General features: G+C 54.3%; 9 protein-coding genes across 9 annotated transcripts; 3 read left to right on the forward strand and 6 right to left on the reverse strand.

The window, feature by feature from the left end:
- Positions 1 to 331: 331 nt before the first annotated feature.
- Positions 332 to 2266, reverse strand: CDEST_14963 (Putative phytanoyl-CoA dioxygenase). Its single transcript, XM_062931119.1, has 6 exons — positions 2007 to 2266; positions 1476 to 1876; positions 1263 to 1397; positions 1168 to 1197; positions 819 to 1095; positions 332 to 740 (listed from the first exon to the last, which is right to left on the reverse strand). The coding sequence occupies exons 1-6, from the start codon at positions 2136 to 2138 to the stop codon at positions 414 to 416; spliced, it is 1302 nt and encodes a 433-aa protein (XP_062787170.1). The 5' UTR covers positions 2139 to 2266; the 3' UTR covers positions 332 to 413.
- Positions 2267 to 3163: 897 nt separating this feature from the next.
- Positions 3164 to 4121, forward strand: CDEST_14964 (Putative methyltransferase type 11, S-adenosyl-L-methionine-dependent methyltransferase superfamily). The gene has a single exon (XM_062931120.1). It carries the CDS (start codon positions 3327 to 3329, stop codon positions 4110 to 4112), a length of 786 nt encoding a protein of 261 aa, XP_062787171.1. The 5' UTR covers positions 3164 to 3326; the 3' UTR covers positions 4113 to 4121.
- A 28-nt stretch (positions 4122 to 4149) lies between these two features.
- CDEST_14965 (Putative cytochrome P450) lies at positions 4150 to 6644 on the reverse strand. The gene is made up of 7 exons (XM_062931121.1): positions 6117 to 6644; positions 5917 to 6033; positions 5712 to 5814; positions 5571 to 5639; positions 5153 to 5493; positions 4718 to 5024; positions 4150 to 4640 (listed from the first exon to the last, which is right to left on the reverse strand). Exons 1-7 carry the CDS (start codon positions 6360 to 6362, stop codon positions 4219 to 4221), a joined length of 1605 nt encoding a protein of 534 aa, XP_062787172.1. The 5' UTR covers positions 6363 to 6644; the 3' UTR covers positions 4150 to 4218.
- A 121-nt stretch (positions 6645 to 6765) lies between these two features.
- On the reverse strand, positions 6766 to 9373 carry CDEST_14966 (Putative FAD/NAD(P)-binding domain superfamily). The gene has a single exon (XM_062931122.1). It carries the CDS (start codon positions 8829 to 8831, stop codon positions 6846 to 6848), a length of 1986 nt encoding a protein of 661 aa, XP_062787173.1. The 5' UTR covers positions 8832 to 9373; the 3' UTR covers positions 6766 to 6845.
- Positions 9374 to 10114: 741 nt separating this feature from the next.
- CDEST_14967 (Putative cytochrome P450) lies at positions 10115 to 12602 on the forward strand. Its single transcript, XM_062931123.1, has 4 exons — positions 10115 to 10493; positions 10547 to 10651; positions 10736 to 12006; positions 12087 to 12602. Exons 2-4 carry the CDS (start codon positions 10616 to 10618, stop codon positions 12268 to 12270), a joined length of 1491 nt encoding a protein of 496 aa, XP_062787174.1. The 5' UTR covers positions 10115 to 10493; positions 10547 to 10615; the 3' UTR covers positions 12271 to 12602.
- A 650-nt stretch (positions 12603 to 13252) lies between these two features.
- On the forward strand, positions 13253 to 15925 carry CDEST_14968 (Putative polyprenyl synthetase, isoprenoid synthase domain superfamily). The gene is made up of 3 exons (XM_062931124.1): positions 13253 to 13656; positions 13713 to 14004; positions 14084 to 15925. The coding sequence occupies exons 1-3, from the start codon at positions 13359 to 13361 to the stop codon at positions 15786 to 15788; spliced, it is 2295 nt and encodes a 764-aa protein (XP_062787175.1). The 5' UTR covers positions 13253 to 13358; the 3' UTR covers positions 15789 to 15925.
- Positions 15926 to 16172: 247 nt separating this feature from the next.
- On the reverse strand, positions 16173 to 16750 carry CDEST_14969 (uncharacterized protein; the record flags this gene model as incomplete). The annotated part of the gene is made up of 2 exons (XM_062931125.1): positions 16173 to 16459; positions 16546 to 16750. 2 exons carry the CDS (start codon positions 16748 to 16750, stop codon positions 16173 to 16175), a joined length of 492 nt encoding a protein of 163 aa, XP_062787176.1.
- Positions 16751 to 17767: 1017 nt separating this feature from the next.
- Positions 17768 to 18364, reverse strand: CDEST_14970 (uncharacterized protein; the record flags this gene model as incomplete). Its single annotated transcript, XM_062931126.1, has 2 exons — positions 17768 to 18190; positions 18284 to 18364. The coding sequence occupies 2 exons, from the start codon at positions 18362 to 18364 to the stop codon at positions 17768 to 17770; spliced, it is 504 nt and encodes a 167-aa protein (XP_062787177.1).
- A 438-nt stretch (positions 18365 to 18802) lies between these two features.
- CDEST_14971 (Putative gfo/Idh/MocA-like oxidoreductase, NAD(P)-binding domain superfamily) lies at positions 18803 to 20762 on the reverse strand. The gene is made up of 2 exons (XM_062931127.1): positions 20518 to 20762; positions 18803 to 20357 (listed from the first exon to the last, which is right to left on the reverse strand). Exons 1-2 carry the CDS (start codon positions 20556 to 20558, stop codon positions 19307 to 19309), a joined length of 1092 nt encoding a protein of 363 aa, XP_062787178.1. The 5' UTR covers positions 20559 to 20762; the 3' UTR covers positions 18803 to 19306.
- Positions 20763 to 24085: the final 3323 nt, after the last annotated feature.

The raw sequence follows: 24085 nt of genomic DNA on the forward strand, positions 1-24085 counted from the left end.
CTAGGAAGAGGTTCACCTTGATTTTAAGTATTAACACAGATGGAGTCAGACAAACTGTTCGTAGTTATCAAAAAAGAGACTTACGTTGATGGTCCACTACGTCAGGAACACATCGATCGCTAGTTGCTCTGTAAGCTCGTGAACACCATGCAAACAATACAGGTTTCAAAGTTCATCTTGGAATATGTTCTCAGGACGGAGAGCACCTCGCAGTATAGTTCCAAGGTATCTGAACCGACGATCGTGATTCTGAACCACAATTCTCTCTGTCTGGCTTCGTAAACACACTTCATCACTCTGTGGGTAAAAGACAGGAAAGCATGAAGTATCCAAGAAAGATTTGAGTCAAATAAGACATATGAATAGCGTCAATTCTATCGCTCTTAGGCGGCTGTGTCCCATGTCTCCATTTCTTAACCTGATGTACGCAGCGGTCCAATGGCATCATCCGTTCGAGTCACATTGCCCGGAGTAGTGTTCCCTTCGACCGACCCCATGCCGGGGATCTTGCGAAATCCGAAAAAGGCTTTTTGCCTGTCGGGCAGCTTCGCCTCGACATCTTTGCGCAGGGAGAGATAGTGGTTCTCGCCGGCGCGCACGAAGGACCGCACGAAGTGAAGCAGTATCACCGGACGCTCGACTTCGCCTTCGCTGGCACGGTTCGGCCCTGTCGTGTGCCAGAGGCGGTTGTCGAACACGACCGCGGTCCCGGCCGGGCCCTCGGCCGGTATGGAACCCTCCTGTTTGCGGCGAAAACACGTTCTCTTAGCGGCGAGCCTTCTCGTGACTTGATCTTGGGGGTTTCAGCCCGCACATACCACAGTCCATATATCGCTGGGTGCGACGTTGCCCTTGTGGGAACCCGGATACACCCGCGTTGCCCCGTTGATATCGGTGGTGTTCACAAGGTAGAAGGAAATGTTCAGACCCAACGCCAAGTCGCGCTGCGGCGGCGTTTTGGACGATTGGTCGGTGTGAAGCTGCATCGGCACGTTGCCGGGTCGCGCGATGTTGGCCGACAGCGTTGAAATGTGAGCATGGTCCCCCAGAAACCACGGAACAATCGCGTCTATGAGTGGGTGATTGAGTAAATCACTTCAACGTCACGTCTTGGGTTAGCACTCAGTTCCGTCATGTTGCTTCCCGAGTAAGATTCGAAACACTTACATGAACTCGTCTCCTTTGTTGATGAGGTTCCTACGAAAACAATGCAATTAATTCCTGCGAACGACCCGCAGACCTCAATGGTTGAGACAACGCACCAGACACGCTGGTTGGGCCCCTTCGAACCGCCGTCGAACGTGGCGACCCCCGCTTGTCGTTCTCCGGCTGCCTGCTGGAGGACCGCGTTCTTGATTATCTCGACTTCTTTAGGGAGCAAGGCGTTCTTCACGAGTCTGCAACTTGGAGTTAGACGGGTAAAGTCGCGTCCAGGCTCGGGGCGCGTGAGAACAGCCCGGTCTCATGCAACTGACCCGTAACCGTACTCGATCAGGTCATTTTTGATCTGTTCAATATCCTCGGTTGGCTGAGGCAAGACGGATGGGTCAAGGTCTTGAGCATTGCCCAGCAGGGAGGGTGGTGATTTGTTGAGTAGGTCCGCAAAACGGATCAGCTTGGGAATGTCGCCCTTTGGCACCGATGGTTCGTATACGCGAGCATCCATGAAGAGTCCCATACGGGGATCCAAAGTGCCTTCATGGAAGCGTACAACGTACTCTGGCTTGATTGTCACCTCTACGTCTACCTTGACGTTAGCTCCTACTGAGTCTAGAAGCTGAGTCTGGTGAGAGCGGGCGTCGACGAAAATCGGGGGGATGGAATATGTGGCATCCCCAAATGTGAGCTTCAAAAGCGCTCTCAACTCTCCCAAAATCTTTCAAATAATCAGCCGCGATTGATCGATTTCATAGCCTTTGACTGAACCGAGCAGTTTGGGACCCGCGGGTGGCGTCGTTCACTGGGCGAAGAACCTTAGATCATAGTGGACCGGAATGCTCACTTACTGGAAGCCTATCCCGCACGATGCCGAGCGCCGCAGCTACTTCATCGTGAAACTTCTTCTCTGGGTCGAAGTACTGTCTGTTTTGGAACTCCAGGCCGGGTGTGAATGTCTTCGATGGCGTAACGATTGACATTGCTACCTTGACCCTGGACACTAGTCTCTTCGTCGGAGAAGCTTACCTGCTATGCACAACAAGAACTTGTGACATGTGCTGAGTTGGTTGTTCTGGTAAAGAGTTGGCAAGGTGCAAGCAGCCAGATGCCTCGAAGAACTCGGGTGGGCCTGACGCTGTAAACGTGCGGACTATGAAGCAGCTCATGGACCCTCGCTGGTGTTTCTCCCGGCGATAATGGCACGCTCCTATGTAATTTACACACACACCTCCGTCGGGAACTTCATTTTTACCGACGTGGAAACAGTTCCACTGTTTCACTGTGAGCGCGAGTAAGCGGCTCGACGGGCGGATGTCTGGCACCGACACCGCGATGTCACTCAAGTGTTTGATGAGCAAGATCGACTCGTAGTTTGCATCTATCGTGAAATCCACAGCAGCGGTGAATGTGTGTCGAGTTGTCCATGGCCCACTCTCTGATGCAACCAGGGTAGACCAGTGAGTCTCGAGGTGGCCATGCTCCTCTTTTTTCTGGGCAATACGACTGAGCTGTGCTCAGGTGACAAAAGTCCCCGGCGGGGTTATAGATTGCAGAAGGTTACTTAGTTAGTAGACAATGTAATGAGGATCAACGTTTTTAAGGTTTGCAGGGGCTCAGTCAACTCTAGGATCCCCCAGCCCATCTGTATCTGTTATTAATTATTTGGCCAGCAACTGCAACGCTACGTTGACGCCCCGGTTTAGGCGAGGATTGCTGCGGAGAGAAGCAGAAGAACACTAAAGGAAAGTTGTCTATTCGAATTAGAAGCATGTGCTCTGCCGGCTTCTCGGCTGCATGTTGGAGAGGACGCTTGGCACAAGTTGACGATGTGTCCGGCTCGGTTTTCGGATAAAGCCTGAGGGCGAGGTGACTCGGGCCGCATTCGTACAATGTAGAGAATCCCAGTGGAGACAGGAAGCTTACCATTCCATACCATACCGATCACACGTCAACGCGCGACTCAGAGACAGTGAGGTCCTGATACCGGGGTCAGTCGGAATTACAATTCCGTAGAAATACTACGTTGCACACCAGTTCGTGCATGACGATTGCTTCGTACATGCATCCAAACAACGATCATCCTACTGTTCCACAAATTGGTGTGTTTTCAATGTCAACCAAGATCAAGAAGTAGCAAACCTCACCAGTTTCGGCCAGCAACAACCACGATGAGAGAATCGTCTTACAATCACCGCCGGGCTGAGATCCAGGCAGCATATCTCTTGCCGCATGTACATCCACATCACCACGTATTAGATGTCGGAGCCGGATCCGGGAGCATCACCAGGGACTTCGCCAGCCTCTGCAGCAGCGGCCGGGTCGTCGGTATCGACTACTCCGTCGACATGGTGAAACACGCCCGGAAAACGTACCTGGACGATGCCGTCGAGACACCGCCGAAGAACCTGTCCTTTGAGGTGTGCAACGCCGAGGACCTCTCCATCTTTCCTGATGCCAGCTTCGATATCGTGCACGCTCACACCTGCCTCACACACGTACACGACCGCGTCGGGGCGCTCCGCGAGTTTCTCCGCGTGTGCAAGCCCGGCGGCGTGGTGGCGGTGCGAGACCCCCTGGACATCGAAAGGCAGGTGGTCTGGAGGCCGGATCTGCCCGCGATGAGGCTGCACGGCCGCATCGCCGCTACGCTGTTGCGAGCGAAGGGTGGTGATCCTGAAGCTGGGTCTCACCTTGTGGAATGGGCGCGGGAGGCAGGCTACGAGAAGAATGGAGGAAAAATCACAGTAGGCCTCGGGGAAGAGAGGCAGACCAAGATGTTGAACATTATAGGCGCGGGTATCGGCAAGGAAGAGGCGATTCAACTGGGCATCATCAACGAGAAGCAGCTTGACGAGTTCAACGAGGCCTATGATATTTGGTACGGGACAGAAGACCATATATGTATCGGGAAAGTGGCCGAAATGCTCTGTTTCAAGGGGCTCGGAGATCAATAGCACATGATAGGGAAACAAGGGATTGTGATTTTCGGTCAAAACATAGAATTGGCGTATTTTTTCTAATGATGTACATGGAAGATATTACGGTTAAGTTCTATCATATTCATAAGGCTATTTCTGAAACTCTCTTCTTAAATAAGACCTTGGCTCGGGCATCAGCCTGGTGCTGTGAGCCTATCACCATTGTGTCTTGCGGTCTCTGCCCGGGCAACTTCCAATCATACTCCATCAGCAGATAGACAAGAGCAATCTTAACCTCGTTTGCAGCCAGGAACCTTCCCGGACATGCGTGGTCGCCGTAGCCGAATCCCAAGTGATGAGGGCTTGTGGTAACAAGCTGCCAATTTTTTTCTTCGCCCGGCATCGATCGCATGTCCAGAAACCGACGGGGGTTGAAAATACCCGGCTGGGGATAAATCTTCTCGTCATGGTAGCATCCCAGCGTTACAATCGAAAAGGCTCCTTTGGGGATGGTGGAACCATCCGAAAGTTGCACGTCGGCCCCGGCGACGCGACCCATCGCGCCTATTTAGAAATATTTGTTAAGTTCTCAACGTAGATCAACCGCAACTGGGATCTGTCCTCCCCCAGATGAAACTTACCTATCCCTCTCGTGTGCATTCTCTGAGACTCTTTGAGTGTGCTATCCAGCAGTTTCATCTCATACAGACTCGTCTTGCTGAAGACTGTGTTACCCTGCGACTGAGCAACGGTTTCCGGTCCGAGAACCCTGACTATTTCTTCACGCAACTCATCGACCAAGTGTGGTCCGGCTGCGACGATGTCGAATAGCGCGCCAGTGAGCAGCTCGGTTGTGGTATGTATTGCGACGATGCTGAGACCCAGCTGGGCGTCGGCCACGTTCCATCTTTCCGTGATGCCGGCTTTGTCAAATGCCTCCAGCAGCCACTACAAGAAATATGTGAGAAAGATTTCCAACAGTAACTTGGCCAATAGCTTGAGATGTCATCAGGAAAGGAGAAGTAGGAATCGAACAACTAGGCAAGGAACAATTCCGAAAGGGAGGTACAACATACATCAATCGTGTCTGCCCGGGGTGAGCTTTTGCAACTTTCCCCAGACGCATGCTGTCTATCATGCTTGGAATGACCCTTAATGACTGGCTCTAGTATGCGGCGAGCATCCGAAACAGTCTTCCTGAGCCTGCGGCATTCCGGCAGAAACCAGCTGACAGGCCACCGGACAAGCGGGTGCCAGCCACGCAACGCATAGGCGGCGACGAAGCCGTCAACGGCGTACGCGGTGGACACTTTGAGCCACTCTTTGTTCCTGCACAGCTGAGTTCCGACGAAGAGTCGTGCGGAGAGACGGGCGACAAGGTTCTGCCCGATGGGCTTGAAGGCGGCTTCTTGCCAGTCTGCGGTGGCGGGGTTGGAATTCTCAGCTCAGCAAAATGGCATAATTTTGCAGGTTCAACATGCGACAGAAGCATACCTGTTGGGACTCCGAGTTGTTCTTTGAGAGCGAGAGAAGTCTCTTCTGCAATTTCGTCCGTCAAGTGGTCTAGGTACTGCCGTGAGCTCTCCGGCTAGCTCGCATGCTTTGAAGCTCGTATAAGCCTGGGTAACTACTTACTTAGTGAGGGTGTAATTCTCAGACGCGTAACATTTTGAAGAATGTTGCTCTCGTGGCTAGCAGCCTTGATAGGTTCAAACCCCCGATATGCAGTGAAAAGTTCCTATGGATGGGCTTGTTAGCCCCCATCTCGTCGCGTTATGGTAGCCGCGGGTTTCGGCATCGAGAAATCGGTGACGCCCAGCTTAACGGAAGAAAACCCAACCTTCTCCAGAGCTTTTGTGAAGCTGAGATCCTTGATGTTCTTGAGCTCATTGGCATACTCGGGTGGGAAACAGATCTTGGTCACGGTATCCGTGACTACTTGGAAAGGTTTCCGGGTCTTGGGGTACAGACAGAGGCACAGAACGTTTGTTAGATTGATCGGGACAGCATCGTGAAGTTTGGGGGACCAAATCCACTCACCTCAGACCCCTCATTGACAATTTGCTTCCCTCGAGTGCGGTATTCGCGGACCGCGTTCCGATACCTGAACCATCCCCAGGACTTGTCGTCGAGGCCGACGGCAGGGAAACCGGGATAGAGCAGCGGCCCGCGAACGAAGTGGTAGACTCCGAAAAGCACGGCTAGGAGGACGGTAAACGACCCTACAAGCTGGCAATATCCCAATGTCTTGGCGAGAAGGAGACAATCAACTGACACTGACTCCATCGTGAGGAGCAAGAAAACAGAGACTTAGGTAGCCACTATAGCCAAGATCCAGTGGAAGTGTGTTTGATGTAACTAGACAGGCCTGCAATTGACGAGGCAATATGGGTAATGAAGCTCACAATCAATCATTGAGTGATGTAAGAACCAATGATGACGAACCAGAGGAAGACGTGACTCAGGACAGCATGATAGGTCTCCATCAACCCACGAGAACCATGCACGGGGGGGTGGCCGTACGTCTCGGTGTTCACGGCCAGAAAAAGTATCCGGTTCGTCCGTGTCCGTTTTGGAGTCGTTTGGCCCCTCCGCTCTCCAGATGTTTTGTCAACGGTCCCGCTCACCTTTTTAAGTCAGGCTGTTGGACCCCCATGTTCTCTTAAGAAATTGAAGAAGTAAAGTGCGCAATTATTGTGATAGCCTGTCACTTCAGTCTAAGCCACAAATGGATGACGTTCAAAACAACGACGATTACAACTGATCTGGCTAGGCCTTGATCTCTAGACCCCGGAGTGCGTCTTCGCTCCGCCAGCTGCGGAGGATCGTCATATAATCCGCAACCCCTCTCCCCCACAACGCGCCCCTGGCCTTGCGCTGCAGAAGTTCCTTCTTTTGCTTGGCGAAAGCTTCTTGCTCCTCTGGCGTAATCATGTAGTTGGGCGTGCAGCCCGCCATCGCAGACAGCTTGGCCGCGTGCCGCGCAACAGCGTCGGCCCAATCTTCCTCCGCCTCGCCCGTCGGCTCTACTACGACGTCGTACTTGCCATACTTTGAACCAGCATGTCCCTTAGTGTGTGGTTGTCCCTGGAGACGTTTCCGCGCTGCCGCCGTGACGATGTATGCAAAGTGCTGCCCAAGCTGGTCCCGCTGATACGTCCCGTTGGGAGCAGCGCCCATCTGGTTAGGGCCCGGGAACAGAAAGTTGGGAAAGTCTCTGCTGATGAGGCCGTGGAGCGTGCTCTGTCCCCGGGGCCGCGCCCATTTCACGTCCATGTCGAGACCGTCGCGTCCGTACACTTTGATCCTGCTCCTCTCGGCGGGACTCCCGGACGTCGGCGGCCGGAAGCCGGTGGCGAAGATGAGCACGTCGACGCCGTACTCGTTGCCGTCGACCACCACGCTGCTGGGGTTGATCTTTTCGATGCCCCTGGCGCCGGTTGGGACGAGCGTGACGTTGCTCTGGTTGAAGACGGCGAGGTAGTCGTCGTTGAAGCACGGCCGCTTGCACCACGAAGGATACCAGGGCTTCAGGGCCTCTGCGGTGTCCCGGTCTTTGACAATGGTGTCGATCCTTGACCGCCGAGATTCCTGCTGTGGCAGATCCAGCTTTTCGAGGGTGGCGACGTAGCTGGCCACCTCTTCGCGAGACCTGCCGTCCAAGTCGGCCGGGTTCCCGATCAAGGCGCTGTATGAAGGCAGCTTGGTCCACTCGTCTTTGACCAGGTCGACCTCGGGCTTCGCCGGGTCGTTGGCCAAGAGGGCGTTGAAGTTCTCTGCCCTATCCGTCTGCCAACCTCGGTGTGTGGCGACTTCCTTTTGCCAGATATCTGGATCGGTCTGCCTGTTGTTCCTGGGGCCAACGGCGCTCGGCGTGCGTTGGAACACGTACAGCTGCTTTGCCCAGCGAGCAAGAAATGGAACTGCCTGGACAGCCGTGGCACCGGTGCCCACGATGCCGACTCGTTTGTCCGCCAGAGAAGTGAGATTGGGTTCTGCCTCCGACCCTCCGGTGACGCCGTAGTCCCAACGACTGGTGTGGAAGGCCGAGCCCTGGAAGGAGTCGAGCCCTGGGATGTTGGGCAGTTTGGGATAATGTCCGATGCCGTATGCCGTCAAGACGAACTTGGAGCGTACGGATATCGAAGTGTTTTCCCTCTCAATGTGTAACTTGGCTTCCCATTCGGAGCTGGCATCGTCCCAAGTCAAAGAATCGACACGAGTGCCGAACTGGGCCTTGTCTTGGAAGCCGAAGTGCACGGCAATGCGCTCAGCATGCGCTCTCAGCTCCGGGCCGAAGGAGTACTTGTGCTTGGGTATGTACTCCGTGTCCTCGAGAAGTGGCATGTAAATGTAGCTCTCGACATCGCACTGGAGTCCCGGGTAGCGGTTCCAGTACCATGTGCCGCCGAACCCCATGGCGGTGTCGACAAGTCGGATGTCGTTCGGGTCCACGCCGGCTTTGATGAGGTTGGCGGCGAAGAGGATTCCCCCGTATCCTGCGCCGACAATGAGAAAGGCGCAAGAGTCTCCATCCTTCAGAGCGGCTTTGTGATCGATTCTCGATGTACCAGCTGGAGCATTAACACAGCCAGGCGCGTCTGGCGAGTTTTTAGTTGTTGCCCAGGGATCAGCTTGAAAGTGCTTGAGCCTTTCGGAAGCGGCGAGGTCAATCACGTATTGCTGCAATCCTTCAGGGTGATGCCGCTTGTCCCTTTCTTCACCGTACTTCTGTCGAATAGCGTCTAAACTCATGTTGCTGTCTTGATGTCTTGCTGAGATTTGCCACTGGGGTCTTTCTCTTAGCCTGCGATGAGTGATGATAGTCTGTTGGAATTCAAAGAGTTCAGATCCCAGGCTAGTTCTCCGTACGTGTCCACGTTTCCCACGACCAAGTTTCCATTGATCGTCCTGCTTCTCAAGGACACAAACTCCAAAAAGTAATGTTCAAATTGTCCCTCGTCTACGAATGCCCCATAGTGGCGGCTAGTCATGCCACACGGCGAGTTTCCAACAGACGTTCCACATGTTGAGCTGCCAAACCCTGTGGAGTGTGTATAAAATAGGACCATTGGTGGATATTTGGCGACTCAACCTTGATGATACCCGTGAACTCGGTCGGACTTTTACAAATTGTTATGATAGGTTACGATCTCGGCTTTCCTGAACCCTGTGCTGTGCTTGAATGGTTAAAGGTGTACGATGGTATCCGGCCGAAGATATACCCTTGCCCAGGTACTTTTCATCATCCCACCTACTATTCAGGGTTTAGTCAACATTTGCAGTACTTCTGGTATGTAAGCAAAACAAAATTATGGATGGAAGGTATACTGTGAATTTACAGGTCATAACGTTGTAGAGGTGGTAAACACGTTAGGGGGGCATAAAACTTACCTCTACCTAGGCAAAGAGAAGAGAGCTTGAGTCAGGCAGTGAACCCGAAAACGAGGGTTCGAAACAGGCAATTAGTCATCTAGATCTCGGTGAGATGTACCTGATCAGAAGGTTTTAATAAGAGCTGCAGACGCCTGATTAATTAGCTACCCGGGGGGTTGTGTCATGGTCGATGGATGTTTATGCTACGTAAGTAAGTTGGAATTGCCGCAATGCAGTTATTGATCCACTTTTGCGCCATCATCACACAAATGGAGACGCCTGTACAGAGTGTATCCGTACAGAGGAGCGTGGGTTGAACTTATGTCGATTGTAGTGCAACCCCACCCCGATCATACCACGACGGCGGAGTTTGGAACGCATGACTCTCCGGTCGTCCAGGGCAGGCCGGTCCCATGTTTTGTCCGGCCGTGCCGCCATCCTTGGTCTCGGCCGGCTGTCGAGGAACCGTTCCATCGATTGGTTCACCCATGTCGCAAGATACGTCCGGAAACCAAGGGATTTGCCCGCATCTGGAGTGGGTTGTCCACGCATGTAAGTCAACCGCCAGACTTCCAAAGGCCCTTTTCGACGCCCCTCTCCCCGTGGGTACCCCGGCTGATCGCGGATGGGAGGCTGTTTTTAGCAACAGCAGACGAGACGAACCTGGACGAAAGGGCGATGACCCCGGCCTAATGACACCCGAAACTGAGAAAGAGGAGCTCGGGAAGAGCATTCAATCCTCAGTTTCCGCGTGCCCCAGACAAATCCCACCTGCGATGGCTTTCCCGAGCCCGAACGCTTGATGTCACCGCCGGATATGGAGCCGGTCGATCTTGACCATGGCGACTTGGTATGACCATGTAACCATTTGCCTACCGATTCCCCATCGTATCATGTTCACATGTACTCGAGTTTCTGTGTCGTTGTCTCCAACGACTTGGAGATTAGTGAACACTGCGCCTTTGACCCTGCCTGGTCATCGGGACCTGTCTCGTAGAGTTTCCTTTTTCTTCCCATTCTCTTGGTAGCATTGGATTGAGAGTACGTTCACCACTCATTTCCCACTCCTCCGTGGACTGATCGATTGCTCTCAGCCCATCATTATCACTGAACATACCGCCACTCTTTTGTCCGATCTTGTGTTGGCACCAACTGCGCCGAACATGTCGTTGACACTTTGGACGGCTTTTGCTCTTTTCGTAAGCCATCCCACGAAACGACTCCGCATCGATCCGCAATAACCCTCTGGGCTCTTCCGTCTGATTTACTAACACAAGAGTCAGTTATGCTACCGCGTCTACCGAATCATTTACAACCTTTACTTGCATCCTCTGGCCAAGGTACCCGGGCCGAAGCTGTACGCCATCTCCTGGCTGCCGCGACTGTGGCACCAACAGATCCGCGGCACGCACTGGAAGAACCTCGTGGCACTGCACGACAAGTATGGGCGCATCGTCCGGACGGGGCCCGACGAGGTCTCCAACGCCTCGGCCAAAGCCTGGGATGACATCTGCGGCAGCAAGACCTTCGTGCGCGACCTGAACTTCCTGCGCGTCACGCAGCTCGACGAGCGCCACAGCTTCATCTCGCCCGTCAAGACGGAGCACAACACGGTGCGGCGCCTCCTGCAGCCGGCCTTCACCGACCGCTCTCTGCTGCGGCACGAGAAGATCCTCGGGGAGTGGACGGAGAAGCTGAGGGCCAACATCGCCGGCGAGCACGGCAGCCCCGTCGACGTGGCGCAGAAGCTGGTCTGGATGACCTTTGACACCATGGGCGTCCTGAGCTTCGGCGAGTCCTTCGGGTGCCTCGACAAGAACCGCCAGCACCCGTACCTCAAGGCCATCGAGCTGGGCGCGCCCTTCCTGTCCCTGCTGCAGATCATCCTGCGGTACGAGGCCACGCGCGGGCTGTACGCCATGTTCCTCAAGCTGCCGTGGATGCGCTTCTGGAACAGTCTCCGGGCGACGGCGGAGGCCAAGGCGGCGAAGTGGGTTGAGAACGCCGACGAGAGCAGGGGGGACGTCATGAGCGTCATCTGGAAGGCGATGCAGGACCAGAAGACGCCCATCTCGCAGCGGCAGGCCGACGACCTGGCCTCGATCCTATGCTTGGCGGGCGCCGAGTCGACGCCGGTCCTCATGTCCGGCATGGTGTGGTGGATCCTCAGCACGCCGCACGCGCACGCCCGGCTCCGGGAGGAGATCCGGACCGCCATCCGGCAGGCGTCCGACATCACGGTGCCCAACGTCTCCCGGCTGCCGTACCTCGACGCCTGCATCATGGAGAGTCTGCGGCAGCACACGCCCTTCTCCGTCGCGATCCCGCGCATCGTGCCCGAGGGCGGCGCCGTGGTCGACGGGTATTTCCTGCCCGCGGGGACGGTCTGTGGCGTCCCGCACTGGGCGAGCGCGCATTTGACATCTCACTTCGCGGACCCGGACATGTTCGTCCCCGAACGGTGGCTTCCGGACCCGGATCCGCGCTACGCCGGGGACAAGAGGGACACGTTCAAGCCGTTTGCCAAGGGCAGCCTGGACTGCATAGGAAAGCGGTACGTTGAAGTCAAGACATAACTGTTCAGTGCCTCAATTCTAGGATCCCGCTTGCTGACAACAACAACCGTGTAACTAGGCTGGTCTATCACGAAGTTCGCATGGTCATGGCCACGCTTTTCTGGCACTTTGACATGGAGCTGTGCCCAGAGTCTCGCGACTGGGTGGCTGGCGCGAACGCCACGGTGAGAATGATGAGAGAGAAGGGGGCCTTGTTCATCAGGGCAAATCCTGCCAGTGTTGGAGAAGTGGCTGAGTCGTGATACGAAGCGTGTTCATACGTCCCACAAGAGCATCATTAGGCAGCGTTGAAATTTAGACATGAAGCGTTTTGATAGACCTTGGAGCGTCTTCGGGAGGGACAAACAATGGTTGTGTTTTTCAGGTTTTTGTCAGGGCAATAAGAAGTGCCTCCGGTTGAGGACTGCTTGTAATTCATTCCAGGATAAACAGGATAAACGGGCTGCAATCTTTGGAACCTGGGCTTGATCAGATCGTACAGGCATAACAAAGCCCTACAGTGTCAAGAGTAGAAACAAAACGTAGAACATTCAACATGAGTTGGACTGCTGCAAAACAATAAATCGAGTCTGGGCAATGACACCCAGCCTTCCATGGCAATTGACCTGACCCAATAAACACGCCTATGTTGGAGCACACGTTGGGCTGCGAGACGAGTCATTGACGATGCTCCGTAAGTAGCGCCGTGTCATGCGATGCATCGGCGTATCACGGACTCTCGCAGTTCGCGTAACATCCGAGTTCTCACAAGGCGTCTTGCGTTTGAGGGTCTGGTCCCGTGTACTTGGAACTGGTGGTGTATATCTCCAAAACAGCAAAACAGGGGAAACTAATAGAGCGGCTATGCGTTCAGACCCATGAACCCCACCAAGTGGGCATTGTCAACACTTATCCCTGCCTCCAGAGCGGATCGCCTCGGGAATGCTAGAGTCCTTGTCTCAACCCGCAGTCTAAAGTTCCCAGGCAGGGAATGCCCGGCCATCCGAACAGGAATTGCCGTCCGAACAGGAAACAAGTGAAAGTTGCCGTGCGATCCACCATTGTACAGCGATTCATATCCCCATTGCAGGGATTCAAAGGTATCCGTCCGTCTTGGAACGCGGGTGGTGTGAACGTAGGCGGTGAAACCGAGAACGAACCGTGCTAGACTTCCACTTTCACTTATATGGCTGTCACCTGTGAGGGGACCACTTTGAGAGAGAGAGAGATACAGAGACAAAGAGACAGAGCGCCCAGATCATAACATATCACAACCCTCCGATATCCGTCTTCACGTTCCATCACGCGTAACTGTCTCCCTCTTGGCCCTGTTTCTGCGCAATCTTCTCCAATGTTGTCTGAAGAAGAACTCTACCCATACTCCGTACCCGTGGATCGGGAAACGGTGGTGAGGTCCGGAGCCCTAACCACCTTACCAGTCCGCATTTACAAACACGATGACTTGGCCGACGCCGGCGCAATATGTCTGACGGGCGATTGGGGACGCATCATGAGGGACGGGCAAGACAAGAAGTCCAACGGCTCTCCATGCGTCGTGGGAAACTGGGGTAGCTTCATATGGCCAGAAAGCATCCCAGATCGGATGGGGTTGCTATGCTATCTCTTGGATGTTGGCTGCTTCCATGATGGTATGTACATGTCGTTCCTGACTGCATCCGGGCCGAGTGCTGACCTCTACTGCTAGACGCATGCGAGGAAATGACTATTGCGGCTGCACATGCAGAGCACCTCGACCTTGATGCCGCCATGGACGTTGAGGACAACAGGTCACTGAGCAACGACTCGAGGTCTGCAAAGACAAAGGAGCTCGTCTCGATGGCCATCCTCGAATGTGTCAAGGTAGACCGCGTGGGCGCGCTCAGGATGCTGGAAGCATACCGCAAGAAGTGGCTGGCCATCATGGAAACATACAACACAGAGGAGATTGACAACCTCGATGACTACTTCTTTTCTCGTGCGAACAACGGTGGGATGGGGTAAGTCCCCCTTTCCAGATCAGACTCCGCAAGGCACAGGACCACAATGTTGATGACTGGGATTGCTGATCGTCGGCAGCGCATACTACGCCATGCTCGAGTTCTCTCTGGGAATCGTCGTGACCGACGAGGAATACGAGATGATGGCGGCGCCCATCAAGCACGTCGAGCGCTGCATGCTCCTCACCAACGACTACTGGAGCTGGCCGCGCGAGAGAGAACAGGCCAAGACGCAGGAGGCGGGCAAGGTATTCAACACGGTCTGGTTCCTGATGAAGCAGGAAAGGTGCTCCGAGGCCGAGGCGAAGCTCAAGGTCGCCGACATGGTCGCCGCCGAGGAGGCCAGATGGGTCGAGGCCAAGCGGAAGATATACCAGGAGCACCCGGACCTGCGCGCCGACCTGGTCAAGTTCCTCGAGAACCTGCACACGGCGCTGGCCGGCAACGACTACTGGAGCTCGCAGTGCTACCGTCACAACGACTGGACTCACGTCCCGGAGCAGCCGTCGGAGAACCATCCCAAGGTGCACGAGCTTGCGGCGATGGGCAGAGCCGTGATGCCGGCTGAATGTCCGGGATCAGGCCTGTCTAATGCTCCCAAGAGTGAAGAACTCGGAGGGGCTGCTGCGGAATCAGACTTGGATTTCGAGGCCAACGCGGCCTCGCTACTCTCTTTCCTCGATAAAGCCTCTCCGCGAGACCAACAAGTCGAAGTCGAAGTAGGATCATCCGCATCCGCCTCGGAGGCCAACACACAAAGCACCGCCGAGTTATCCGCCACCCTGCGGTCGAACTCGGTGTCTTCCGCCGGATCGGCATCGAATTCCGACGAGACGAAAGCACGTCTTTCCGACACGGACATCATCTCAGCCCCCATCCAGTATGTGCAGAGCCTGCCCTCCAAGGGTTTCCGGACGACGTTGATCGACTGTCTGAACCGGTGGCTCGAGGTACCCCAGCACGAGATGGAGTGCATCAAGAAGGTCATCAACAGCATGCACGACTCCTCGCTGATCCTGGACGACATCGAGGACGGCGCCAAGCTCCGCCGCGGGTTCCCCGCGACGCACGTCGTGTACGGCACCAGCCAAGCGATCAACAGCGCAACCTTCCTCTACGTGCAGGCCGTCGAGGCCATCCACGAGCTGGAGAACAAGGAGATGATGGACGTTCTTCTGAGGCATCTCAAGCAGCTGTTCTGCGGCCAGTCGCTCGACCTCTACTGGACCTTCAACCGGAGGTGTCCGACCGAGGACGAGTATCTCGACATGATCGGCCAGAAGACGGGCGCCCTGCTCTCCATGGTCTCGGATCTCATGGTCGCCGCCAGCCCGAGATACAGGAAAAACAGCCCGGGCCAGCAGCCCCTCGCGCTCACGGCCTTCTCGCGCTTCTCGCGGCTGTCCGGGCTGTACTACCAGGTCCGCGACGACTACATGAACATCGTGTCGGCGGACTACGCCGGGAAGAAGGGGTACGCCGAGGACCTGGACGAGCAGAAGTTCTCGTACATGCTGGTGCACATGGCGCGGCTGGCGCCCGAGATGATGGACCAGGTCGAGGGCATGTTCAGGGCGATGAGGCGCGGCGACGCTGACCCGCTGGAGTCGAAGAGGTATATCGTCTCGCTGCTGCACAGGTCCGGGTCGTTGGAGGCGACCCGGAAGCTGTTGCTGGAGTGGCAGCGGGGCATCAACGAGGAGATCGAGAGGCTCGAGGGCGACTTTGGCGCGCCGAACCCGACGTTGAGGCTGCTGATGGAGAGCCTCAGGATCGATGTGTAGGACCGCTGATGATCCTTTTCGGTTTTCTCTTCTGAAACAGATTCTGACAACAGACATGGAGGACCATGATTTAGAATGGTTACAGGATACAGATTTAGCCAGAGGGTACACAGTTTTATGGAGGAGTTAATTAGTTCTTATGTGGCTGTGTACGAGTCATCCCGGCCCCATGTTTCGCTGAAAGGCTCGCCGTTGAGAAGTGTTTGTTGTTGTGGTAGGTTCATGGCCCCTGAACGATGTAACGTGTTATTCATTACTTTTGTCAACTTGAGTGACGTTGATGTTACAGCAAAGTCTCGGCCTCCATTTGCTAATCATAGCATCTGCAAACTTCCTGAAGAACCGCACGAAAACCCGTCAAGTCGTTTTCCTCGATCTTCCTCATCAGTCGCAAGCAGCAGAGCAATCCCTCTTCTCGGGGTTGTACTTCGAGTGGCACTCGCATTTGACTTTCTGAACGGGACGGCAATATCCAGAGACGGAACCCCGGCTCGGGTCGTTCTCATCCCCGTTTTCAAAGGAGACAGCGAAGTACTTGCGGAATGACTTCGGCATGCGGTTAATGTAAAAGGTGCCGTAGCCCTTACGCAGGCCGTCGTTGCAGTGTTCGGCCGGCTCGTATCGCCGCCAATTATCCCACTGGCCGCAGTCTACCCCGTAATGCTTGTTCACTGGAGAGGAAGGGTTGGTTAATCGTCAAGACCCAGGATCTGCGTGTGTGGCTCCAAAGGACCATATCGGGCGCTTGTTTACTCACGGGCTCTGTCGACCAAGACCCAGGGGTCCACGTGGTCGTCGAAGCAGAAGTCAAGTTGACACTGCACCCGCACGCAATGGCAGTCAGAGAAGAAGCAGTCGCGCTTCTCCAGCTCGAAAGGGAGGTAGTTAGGAGAGAAGACAATGGCCAGGGTCGGCGTGGCGACGAAGAGGGCCGTGAGGAAAGCTGTGGCGGAGGAGCACATCTTGGATGATGGAAACGAGAGTGATTACGAGTGACACACGGTGGAAATGAATGTGGTGTGCGGTTGTCAAGTGAGCGCTTGAATTATTGGAATGGTGTTCTACATCATCGTCTTTGCAACATTGGGGCCAACAGACTGGCCATATGAGATTAATCCATCCGCCCAGCCCAACTCCAAGTTATGTGAACTTAACAAAATGACATGTTCGGTCCTTGCCCCAGTGTTGTGAAGATTTCGACATCTTCTGGACCATTTGTAACAGTCTCCGACGATCTCTGTATCCCCTCGGGTGCCAATAGACCTCCGAAGAGCACCTGTGAGGGAAAACCAATAGGTCTTTCGGAGGGCTATTGACACCCGAAGGGACGATCTGTTAGATTAGGTTTCCAATTCAGTTGGGAGCGTTGGCTTGTGCGTCATACCGATGTAATTACAGACGAACCGCAGACTAAGTGAAATCTATAGCCTCGACTGGCCCATCAAGCATCATCCTAGAGACGGACGTCGCCGAAGCATTTTAGATCATGTGCGGCTCGCAAACCAACGCAGAGATGGGAAATGAAGCAGGAAAACTCACCGCAGTAGGTTGGGACGGAAGGTCAGCTTTGCTTCGTCTTCCTTTGACACTGATGTTTTGTCGAGAAGCACTGGTATGGAAACGAATTTGAACCATGTGCCGCAGAACTCACGACGAGAACTCTTGACAGGAAAGCTCCCTCTTCTTCCCGGTCACTGGCCTTCCTGGTAGATCACTGGCAGTGCATAGTGTGCAGCTTGTGTGGCAGAGTATATAAGGGAGATGGTTATTTCAGTGAATGAGATTCGGCTTTGGAGCGGCAAGTTTCAGGGCGTAACCATGCTCAATTGACTACGTAGAGGCCAAGAAGACAGCCAAACAACGCCTTTCAAGTTCATAGCAGGCGGAGTTAGTGAAAAACCATCTTCCGGCTTATCATAGTTCCCCAGCGACTCCCCCTTCAACCCTCCTCCGTCCACGAACAGCTCAAGCGTGATGACTCAGGGCTGACCACTCTCTACAGCCCAGAGACAAGCCAGCCTGCGTTTACTCCGAGTCGGGCAGCGGGGAAGGCAGCGGGACGGGGGGACTTCGGGTTCTTCCGAATCAGGAAGCGGGGACGGCAACGGGACTGGGGGGACTTCGGGCTCCTCTGAATCAGGCAGAGGGGACGGCAACGGGACGGGGGGAACTTCGGGTTCCTCCGAATCAGGCAGCGGGGAGGGCAAGGGGACGGGAGGAACAACGGGGCCAATCGTGACGATTTGGTCCACCTCGGCCTCGGAGACTTCGGGGTAGCTCTCCAACGCGGCGATGTCGTGGGTATAGGTCTGGACGACGAGGATGTTGAAGAGGGGGAACTTGCTGATGACGACGATGTTGTCCTGCACGAGTTTGGCGCTGAAGCTTTCGATGTCGGTGGTCTGCGGATGCGTGGAGTTAGCACCTGTCTTATGCCTCTATGCAGGAGGGCGAGAGGGAGAAAGATGGGAGTCGTTTCATTCGAGGAGACTCACGGGGTTCAAGACGAGGATGTATTTGGCGGCGAGGACACTGGCGACGCAGGAGAAAGCGGCGAGGATGTTGGTGAAGCGCATTGTGAGAGGTGTTTTTGGGGAGCTGTAGAGAATAAACTTGAGAGTAGTTGGCGAGGGATAATGGATGATTTGGATGATTTGCGTAGCTGAGGAGGCTGATGTTGGTCTTTTTGCTGGTGAGATGGTTTGGTCGATGGCGGCAGGGTTCCACGGCCACACGTTGCCTTTTTATACCTGACGATGCCTCTCTCTCTCTCGTGACATGAGAAATGAACCGTGTAGAACGTCACATCCGTCACCACCAAGGTTTTTTTCGTTGCGCCATCCGGGTGATCCCCCGAAGGCATCGTGGCAAGCAGAAGAAGAATGCTGGGTGCTCCGTCACGAATATGCCAAGATGCCTTCTCCAAGACAACATTAACCCGGATCAAGTGCAGGCCCAAGGCCGTATTTCCCGCAGGCCAAACTCCTTGTATTCGGATTAAACTCGAATCGGACAGGCAGAGGAAGAGGCAGTCATACCAACGAGTTCCTGTCTCCTCGCGGGCCTTGGCTTTCGCACGTATACGGGTGATCGACGGCGGTGGTCCCCCGTTGCGGACATCTCCCCAAGACCTTTTTTCTCCCTTTCGTTGTCTCCCAAGACTTTGCTCGCATTCCGGAAAGAGGTTGAGCATTATTCATCGTTTACGAAATTTCCTACCGAAAGCAACCCGCTGACACAAACCAAAATAGGGCCGGCTCCGCCTCCGCCTCCACCCCCTTTCCCCCTTTTCCCCTTTTGCTTGAACCCTTTGCCAGAATAGACACGCTTTTCGTCACACTCGTCATTGCGTCAAACGGGCTCTAGTCTTTCCACATCGGCTCGGCACGTCAAGCCACCATTTGCCCGAAGGATTACCGCCCACCGGCATCATCGGGACGGATATCCGCGTGTCGTTCACAAACGAGTCAAGACGCCTTTTCCGTGTCTTTGTTTCTCTCCTCTCCTCTCCTCTGCGCTCAAGAGAGGCGCACCTCGCGTCCCGTCTTGGCGCTCTCCCTGACGGCGTCGATGATGCGCAGCACGTCCCGCGCCTCGCTGGCCGGTACGGGAACGTCCTCCTCGCGGCCCGTCTCGACCGCCTTGGCAAAGGCCTCGAAGAGCTTGAGGTACGTCTTGGGCTCGACCGTCAGCTTCGTGCGCTCCTCGACCTCGCCGCCCTCCCTGACGAGGAGCAGCCTGCCGCCGTTGATGGGGTCCTCGACGCCAAAGCCGGGCTCGTTGGGCTTCCGACCGGCCTTGAGGTGGTCCTCCTGCGGGTCGAGCGCCGTCTTGTGGAACGAAGCCTTGGTGCCGCGCACCCAGAAGCGCGGCTGGTGCGTCTCGACGCTCATGACGCCGATGCGCACGCTGACGAGGAGGCCGTCCTTGTAGGCCAGCTGCGCGTGCACGCTGTCCGGGTCCTCGGCGTCGAAGCGGCCGTCGCGCTGGCTGACGAGCTTGCCGTAGACGGTCTCGGGCATGCCAAAGAGGTGGTAGGCCTGGTCGAGCAGGTGGGAGCCCAGGTCGAAGAGGGCGCCGCCGCCCTCGGCCATGCCCAGCTCGCCCTTCCACGACGTCGGGCGCTCGGGGCGGTAGCGGTCGAAGTGGGTGTCGAACTCGTAGACGCGGCCGAAGACGCCGTCGGCCACCATCTTCTTGACCGTCAGGAAGTCGCTGTCCCAGCGGCGGTTCTGGTAGACGCAGATGAGGCGCTTGTTGTCCCTGGCGATCCGGATGAGCTCTTCGGCCTCGGCGACGGTGGGCACGAAGGGCTTCTCGACCAGCACGTGCTTGCCGGCCTGGAGCGCCTGCTTGGTGAAGCTGAAGTGGGTGTTGGGCGGCGTGAGGATGTTGATGACGTCGACCTCGGGGTCCTGGAGCATGGGCTCCAGCGAGGTGTGGTGCTTCAGCTCCGGGTAGTCATTGGGCGCCGACGACGAGGCCGTGGGCTTGCGCTGGACGATGCTGTGCAGCTTGAACTGGGGGGTGAGGTTGATGAAGGGAATGTGGAAGACCTTGGCGGACAATCTGTGGTAGGGGATGTCAGCACGAAGAAGTGGTTTGCTGAGTGCGTGTTCTGCTGAAGTGTGTCGGGTGTCATTGCTGAAATGAAGCTATTCAGGGAGCATATAAGGGGGGTTGGTGGTGGTGTTTCTAAGCAAGGACGCCCATGATGATATGGACTCACCCATATCCGATGATTCCAACGTTGTACGTCTTGGATGCCATCTTGTCTTGTGTGTGTGTCTATTACTCTCACTGATGAATGAACCGGGAGAAACTGAAGACTGACTACTTCCCACAACGACGATCCGACAATGGCAGAGGCACTCACGCCTTTATAGATTATCTTCCACAGTCGCGTCACCTTTGGTCCTGCTGCTGCTGCTGCTGCTGCTGCTGCTGCATGAACCGCCGTGAGGGGCAATCGTGGAGGGAACTGGTGGAACTGGTGGAACTGGTGGTGGAGTGACGGGCCAAGTTTACCGCATTGCGTCACTAGGGATAAACTCGGCGTTTTTCTCAATGGACGACGGAGAAAATCGCCCCATTTCCTCGTCGTTTTTGCCAATCGACTCACAGACCCGGTGGACGCTAACGCCGAGCTTGACACATGCTGGGATTACGAAGCATGAAGAACTGTTAGAATTGCCTGAATAGGTCACCTTGGATGGCCTCGGTGGGACTGATTCTCACCGAGCTCAGTGTATCACGTGCCGTCTACTTTCATGATGCCAGGACGGCTGAGTAATCATTGTCCCTTTCGAACATACGCTATGTGCTCAACTTCACTTACACAGGATAGTCTTGGACGTAGATATGAGAAAACACATCCTGCAAGAGGGTGATAATCCAATTAAATACGAGCAACACCATGTTTGTAAGTATTAACAGTGTTTTTCCATCTGCCGAGCCATCGAATCACGATCGGGATGGAGTGAGTAGCCGATGCAGCCTGAAGGAAGCACCTCAACTGGCTCGCCTTCGTTTCTCTTTCGGATGCTCATTCTCAGCCACCATCCCGTAGGGGTAGAGTGGAATAATTGTATGTTATGACACTGCATCTCACGTATTCCTGAGTTTGATGATTGTTTTAACGATGGAAAGAAAAAAGAAAAAGAAAAAAAAAACAGACTCCACACGCCGGGAACGATTAGATCTTGATATGATATGTAGTTACTCGGTCGATTAAGATGAGGGGAATTGTAAGCGGACTATGACAGTTTTGTTTTCATTCAAGCAAGAGACTGACAGAGATATGATCATAGACGCTGATGTTTGCGAAGTAGAGCATGTGTTGACCAAACGGCGTCAAGCAAAGATCGAATACGTAGAAATAAATTGATGGTTGATACGGAACAACTCGAGTCTTTCTTTCGTCTCACTTTCCCTGGCATGGCTAATCGATATTATTGCTCGCTCATTAGCAACCGCGTTTGGGGACATCTTTCTTCCCCCTCTTTCCTCCCTCCCTCCCTTTACCATCGCAGTACTCTTCTCACTTTTGAAGAATCGAGTACATGACTAGTCAACAGCGCAGCTGATTACTCGATTTACCTGCTGTTGACGTAAACAATAAGAATTCGGGCAATTATCCCATTCAGATGCGTAACATGCCTGCCGTAGACTCGGAATGATTACAAGACTCAACGGGACGCATAAATGCCTTCGTATGCCGACTTGCTCAGTCATACAAACCTTGGGTCTCCCCTGAAATATGCGGTGTGGTACACCTAGGCGTCGTTGGAAAATGCCGTTTGGATAAATCGCTTTAGAGTCGGCCACACGGAGCTCGGAATGGCCTCTAGAAACAAAGTTTGGAGAGAAGCATACCCGCCGCTATATAACGATCAATCTATACATCATAGTGGTGTGCCATGCGCCGTAGAATCATGTTCCCAATGCGGAAGCTATTTGCGCGCTTCTAGTTGCTAGCCGCTCAAGTGGCAGCTTCGTGAGTGAACAAGATCCTACCAAGGTCTACTCGCGTTTCAAATGGACGCGGAAAGTAACCGCCGGGAGTTTCTTAATTTGTAATGTGTTGTACGAGGAATTGACATCTGCCGGGCGTTCGAAAGCACGACTGAGTGGGCTTGATGGCCTGTAGAGGACATCCACTCACCAACTCGAACCCCTAACATTCGTGTTTCAGCGGTCGATATTACTCTAAAAGTGCTTAAAGTCACTTTTTGAAAAGTGAGGGTATCTAGGTTCCGTGATAGCTGTCCCTGTTTGGAGGCTGACGCGAAAATCATAACAAGCAAGCACTGATCCACAGAGGGTAAAATGACTAACGCTACTACCAGAAAGCTCAGCGAAAGTAGTTTCTGATGTTGAGTTTCGCATACTATTTTTAATCGTGTGGATGAAGCATGGCATCGTAGGGCGAGAGCTTGTGAAACATCCGACGGCTCGTTCACTCACATCACGGTGGAAAGCCTGACAGATCCTGGCATGTGAAGTCACGTTCTCGGGAAACACCTTTTTTTTATTTTTTTTTATTATATGAGCACAGTTGCTGCCTATCTGTGGACTGTTTCATCCCAAGGCTAAAAGAACGCTGGTGATTTGAGGCGGAAGGCTCTGACCGAAATGATGGTGTTCTCAGGGCCGGGCACAAGGCGGAGAAAACAGCAGCTTGTTTCAAAGTGTGTAAGCCAAACGGAGGGTGTTCCTAACATTTTGGGATCACGGTCTACTGTATGAAAGACTCGCGTCCGATGACTGTAACTGCTGGGGTGCTTCATCGTTGCTTACTGCATCAGCCATGATCAAACCGCCTAAGACCGTTCCTCAATTCAGCGCCCGCTGACCGTTGAGATTGCGTGCCAGCGGGCCTCGTTATTCTCCCCCTCGGCTCTCCATTGCTTGCATGCTATTTTCCGAGGAGATATTTCAACTGCCGCATCTGTCTCCTTTCTGTGTGTAGATGGACCGGAACCGAAGCTTCATCTCAAGATTCGGGAGGCTAGAACGAAGTGGCACGACATCCATAGACAAAAAACCTTGCGTCCAGCTGCCGTGCTGAGGAAAGGGAAGAGAAATGGCAGCCCGGAGAGAAGTCCTTGAAGGTGGTTGACGTTTTCCGCTCCCGTTTCCAAAAACAAAGTATAACATCCATAGCCAAGCCACTGAGACCCAGATCCGAGTCCTCAATCTCATCCGGACCACATGACAATGCAGCAAATTCCACCCCCTCCGACTAATGGAGTGTGGTTGGAATTTGCCACTTTCCCAACAGCGCGACGATCTTACGAGTAATCCAGTGATGTTCTAGAGCGTGGTCAGCCACTTTCGTCCGCTCCGAGATGCATGGTCACTGTCAGCAGCTTCTGAGGAGCTGAGTTGAATGTCGGAGAAAACTTTCGGCACGGTGCTACCGAAGCAGGGAAGGCCATCTCGGCCACTTCTCGGAAACAGTACGTGTCTTGGAACGACGTCGAATCTGAACGTTGTCGTTCCATTGGGGTTGATCGCTGATGCGTTCGGTTTCCAAGTCTTTGTTGTGGCTTCAGGCCAGGAGGCATTGATTGTGGACTGTCACCCAGAATCTCAGCTAGAAATTGTATGTCAAGGCGTGTATCGCCATACATGGTCTAATAAAGCTCAAGGTGCCAGAGACTGTTCAATGACGAGAAGAAAGAAGATGCTTTCACCCTTCCCTCTCCCCCCCCCCTCCCCTGGACGACGCGGGTGCCGGTGCGTCAGTCATCGGACGACCCGAAGAGGCGTATCGCAAGTCGGGCTCCATCGGA

This window comes from Colletotrichum destructivum, chromosome 10 (assembly GCF_034447905.1).
Source record: "Colletotrichum destructivum chromosome 10, complete sequence".
NCBI lineage: Eukaryota > Fungi > Ascomycota > Sordariomycetes > Glomerellales > Glomerellaceae > Colletotrichum > Colletotrichum destructivum.

Coding starts and splice junctions, on each gene's coding strand:
- CDEST_14971 (XM_062931127.1), bottom strand. CDS start 20,558: ATGGCATCCAAGACGTACAACGTTGGAATCATCGGATATGG. Junction 20,358..20,517: donor GTTGGAATCATCGGATATGG/GTGAGTCCATAT, acceptor CCCCTACCACAG/ATTGTCCGCCAAGGTCTTCC.
- CDEST_14963 (XM_062931119.1), bottom strand. CDS start 2,138: ATGTCAATCGTTACGCCATCGAAGACATTCACACCCGGCCTGGAGTTC. Junction 1,198..1,262: donor GGGCCCAACCAGCGTGTCTG/GTGCGTTGTCTC, acceptor TTGTTTTCGTAG/GAACCTCATCAACAAAGGAG. Junction 1,096..1,167: donor AACAAAGGAGACGAGTTCAT/GTAAGTGTTTCG, acceptor GTGACGTTGAAG/TGATTTACTCAATCACCCAC.
- CDEST_14967 (XM_062931123.1), top strand. CDS start 10,616: ATGTCGTTGACACTTTGGACGGCTTTTGCTCTTTTC. Junction 10,652..10,735: donor GGACGGCTTTTGCTCTTTTC/GTAAGCCATCCC, acceptor CACAAGAGTCAG/TTATGCTACCGCGTCTACCG. Junction 12,007..12,086: donor CTGGACTGCATAGGAAAGCG/GTACGTTGAAGT, acceptor CCGTGTAACTAG/GCTGGTCTATCACGAAGTTC.
- CDEST_14964 (XM_062931120.1), top strand. CDS start 3,327: ATGAGAGAATCGTCTTACAATCACCGCCGGGCTGAGATCCAGGCAGCA.
- CDEST_14968 (XM_062931124.1), top strand. CDS start 13,359: ATGTTGTCTGAAGAAGAACTCTACCCATACTCCGTACCCGTGGATCGG. Junction 13,657..13,712: donor TGTTGGCTGCTTCCATGATG/GTATGTACATGT, acceptor CTCTACTGCTAG/ACGCATGCGAGGAAATGACT. Junction 14,005..14,083: donor GCGAACAACGGTGGGATGGG/GTAAGTCCCCCT, acceptor GATCGTCGGCAG/CGCATACTACGCCATGCTCG.
- CDEST_14966 (XM_062931122.1), bottom strand. CDS start 8,831: ATGAGTTTAGACGCTATTCGACAGAAGTACGGTGAAGAAAGGGACAAG.
- CDEST_14965 (XM_062931121.1), bottom strand. CDS start 6,362: ATGGAGTCAGTGTCAGTTGATTGTCTCCTTCTCGCCAAGACATTGGGA. Junction 6,034..6,116: donor TTGTCAATGAGGGGTCTGAG/GTGAGTGGATTT, acceptor CTGTACCCCAAG/ACCCGGAAACCTTTCCAAGT. Junction 5,025..5,152: donor CCCGGGCAGACACGATTGAT/GTATGTTGTACC, acceptor TATTTCTTGTAG/TGGCTGCTGGAGGCATTTGA.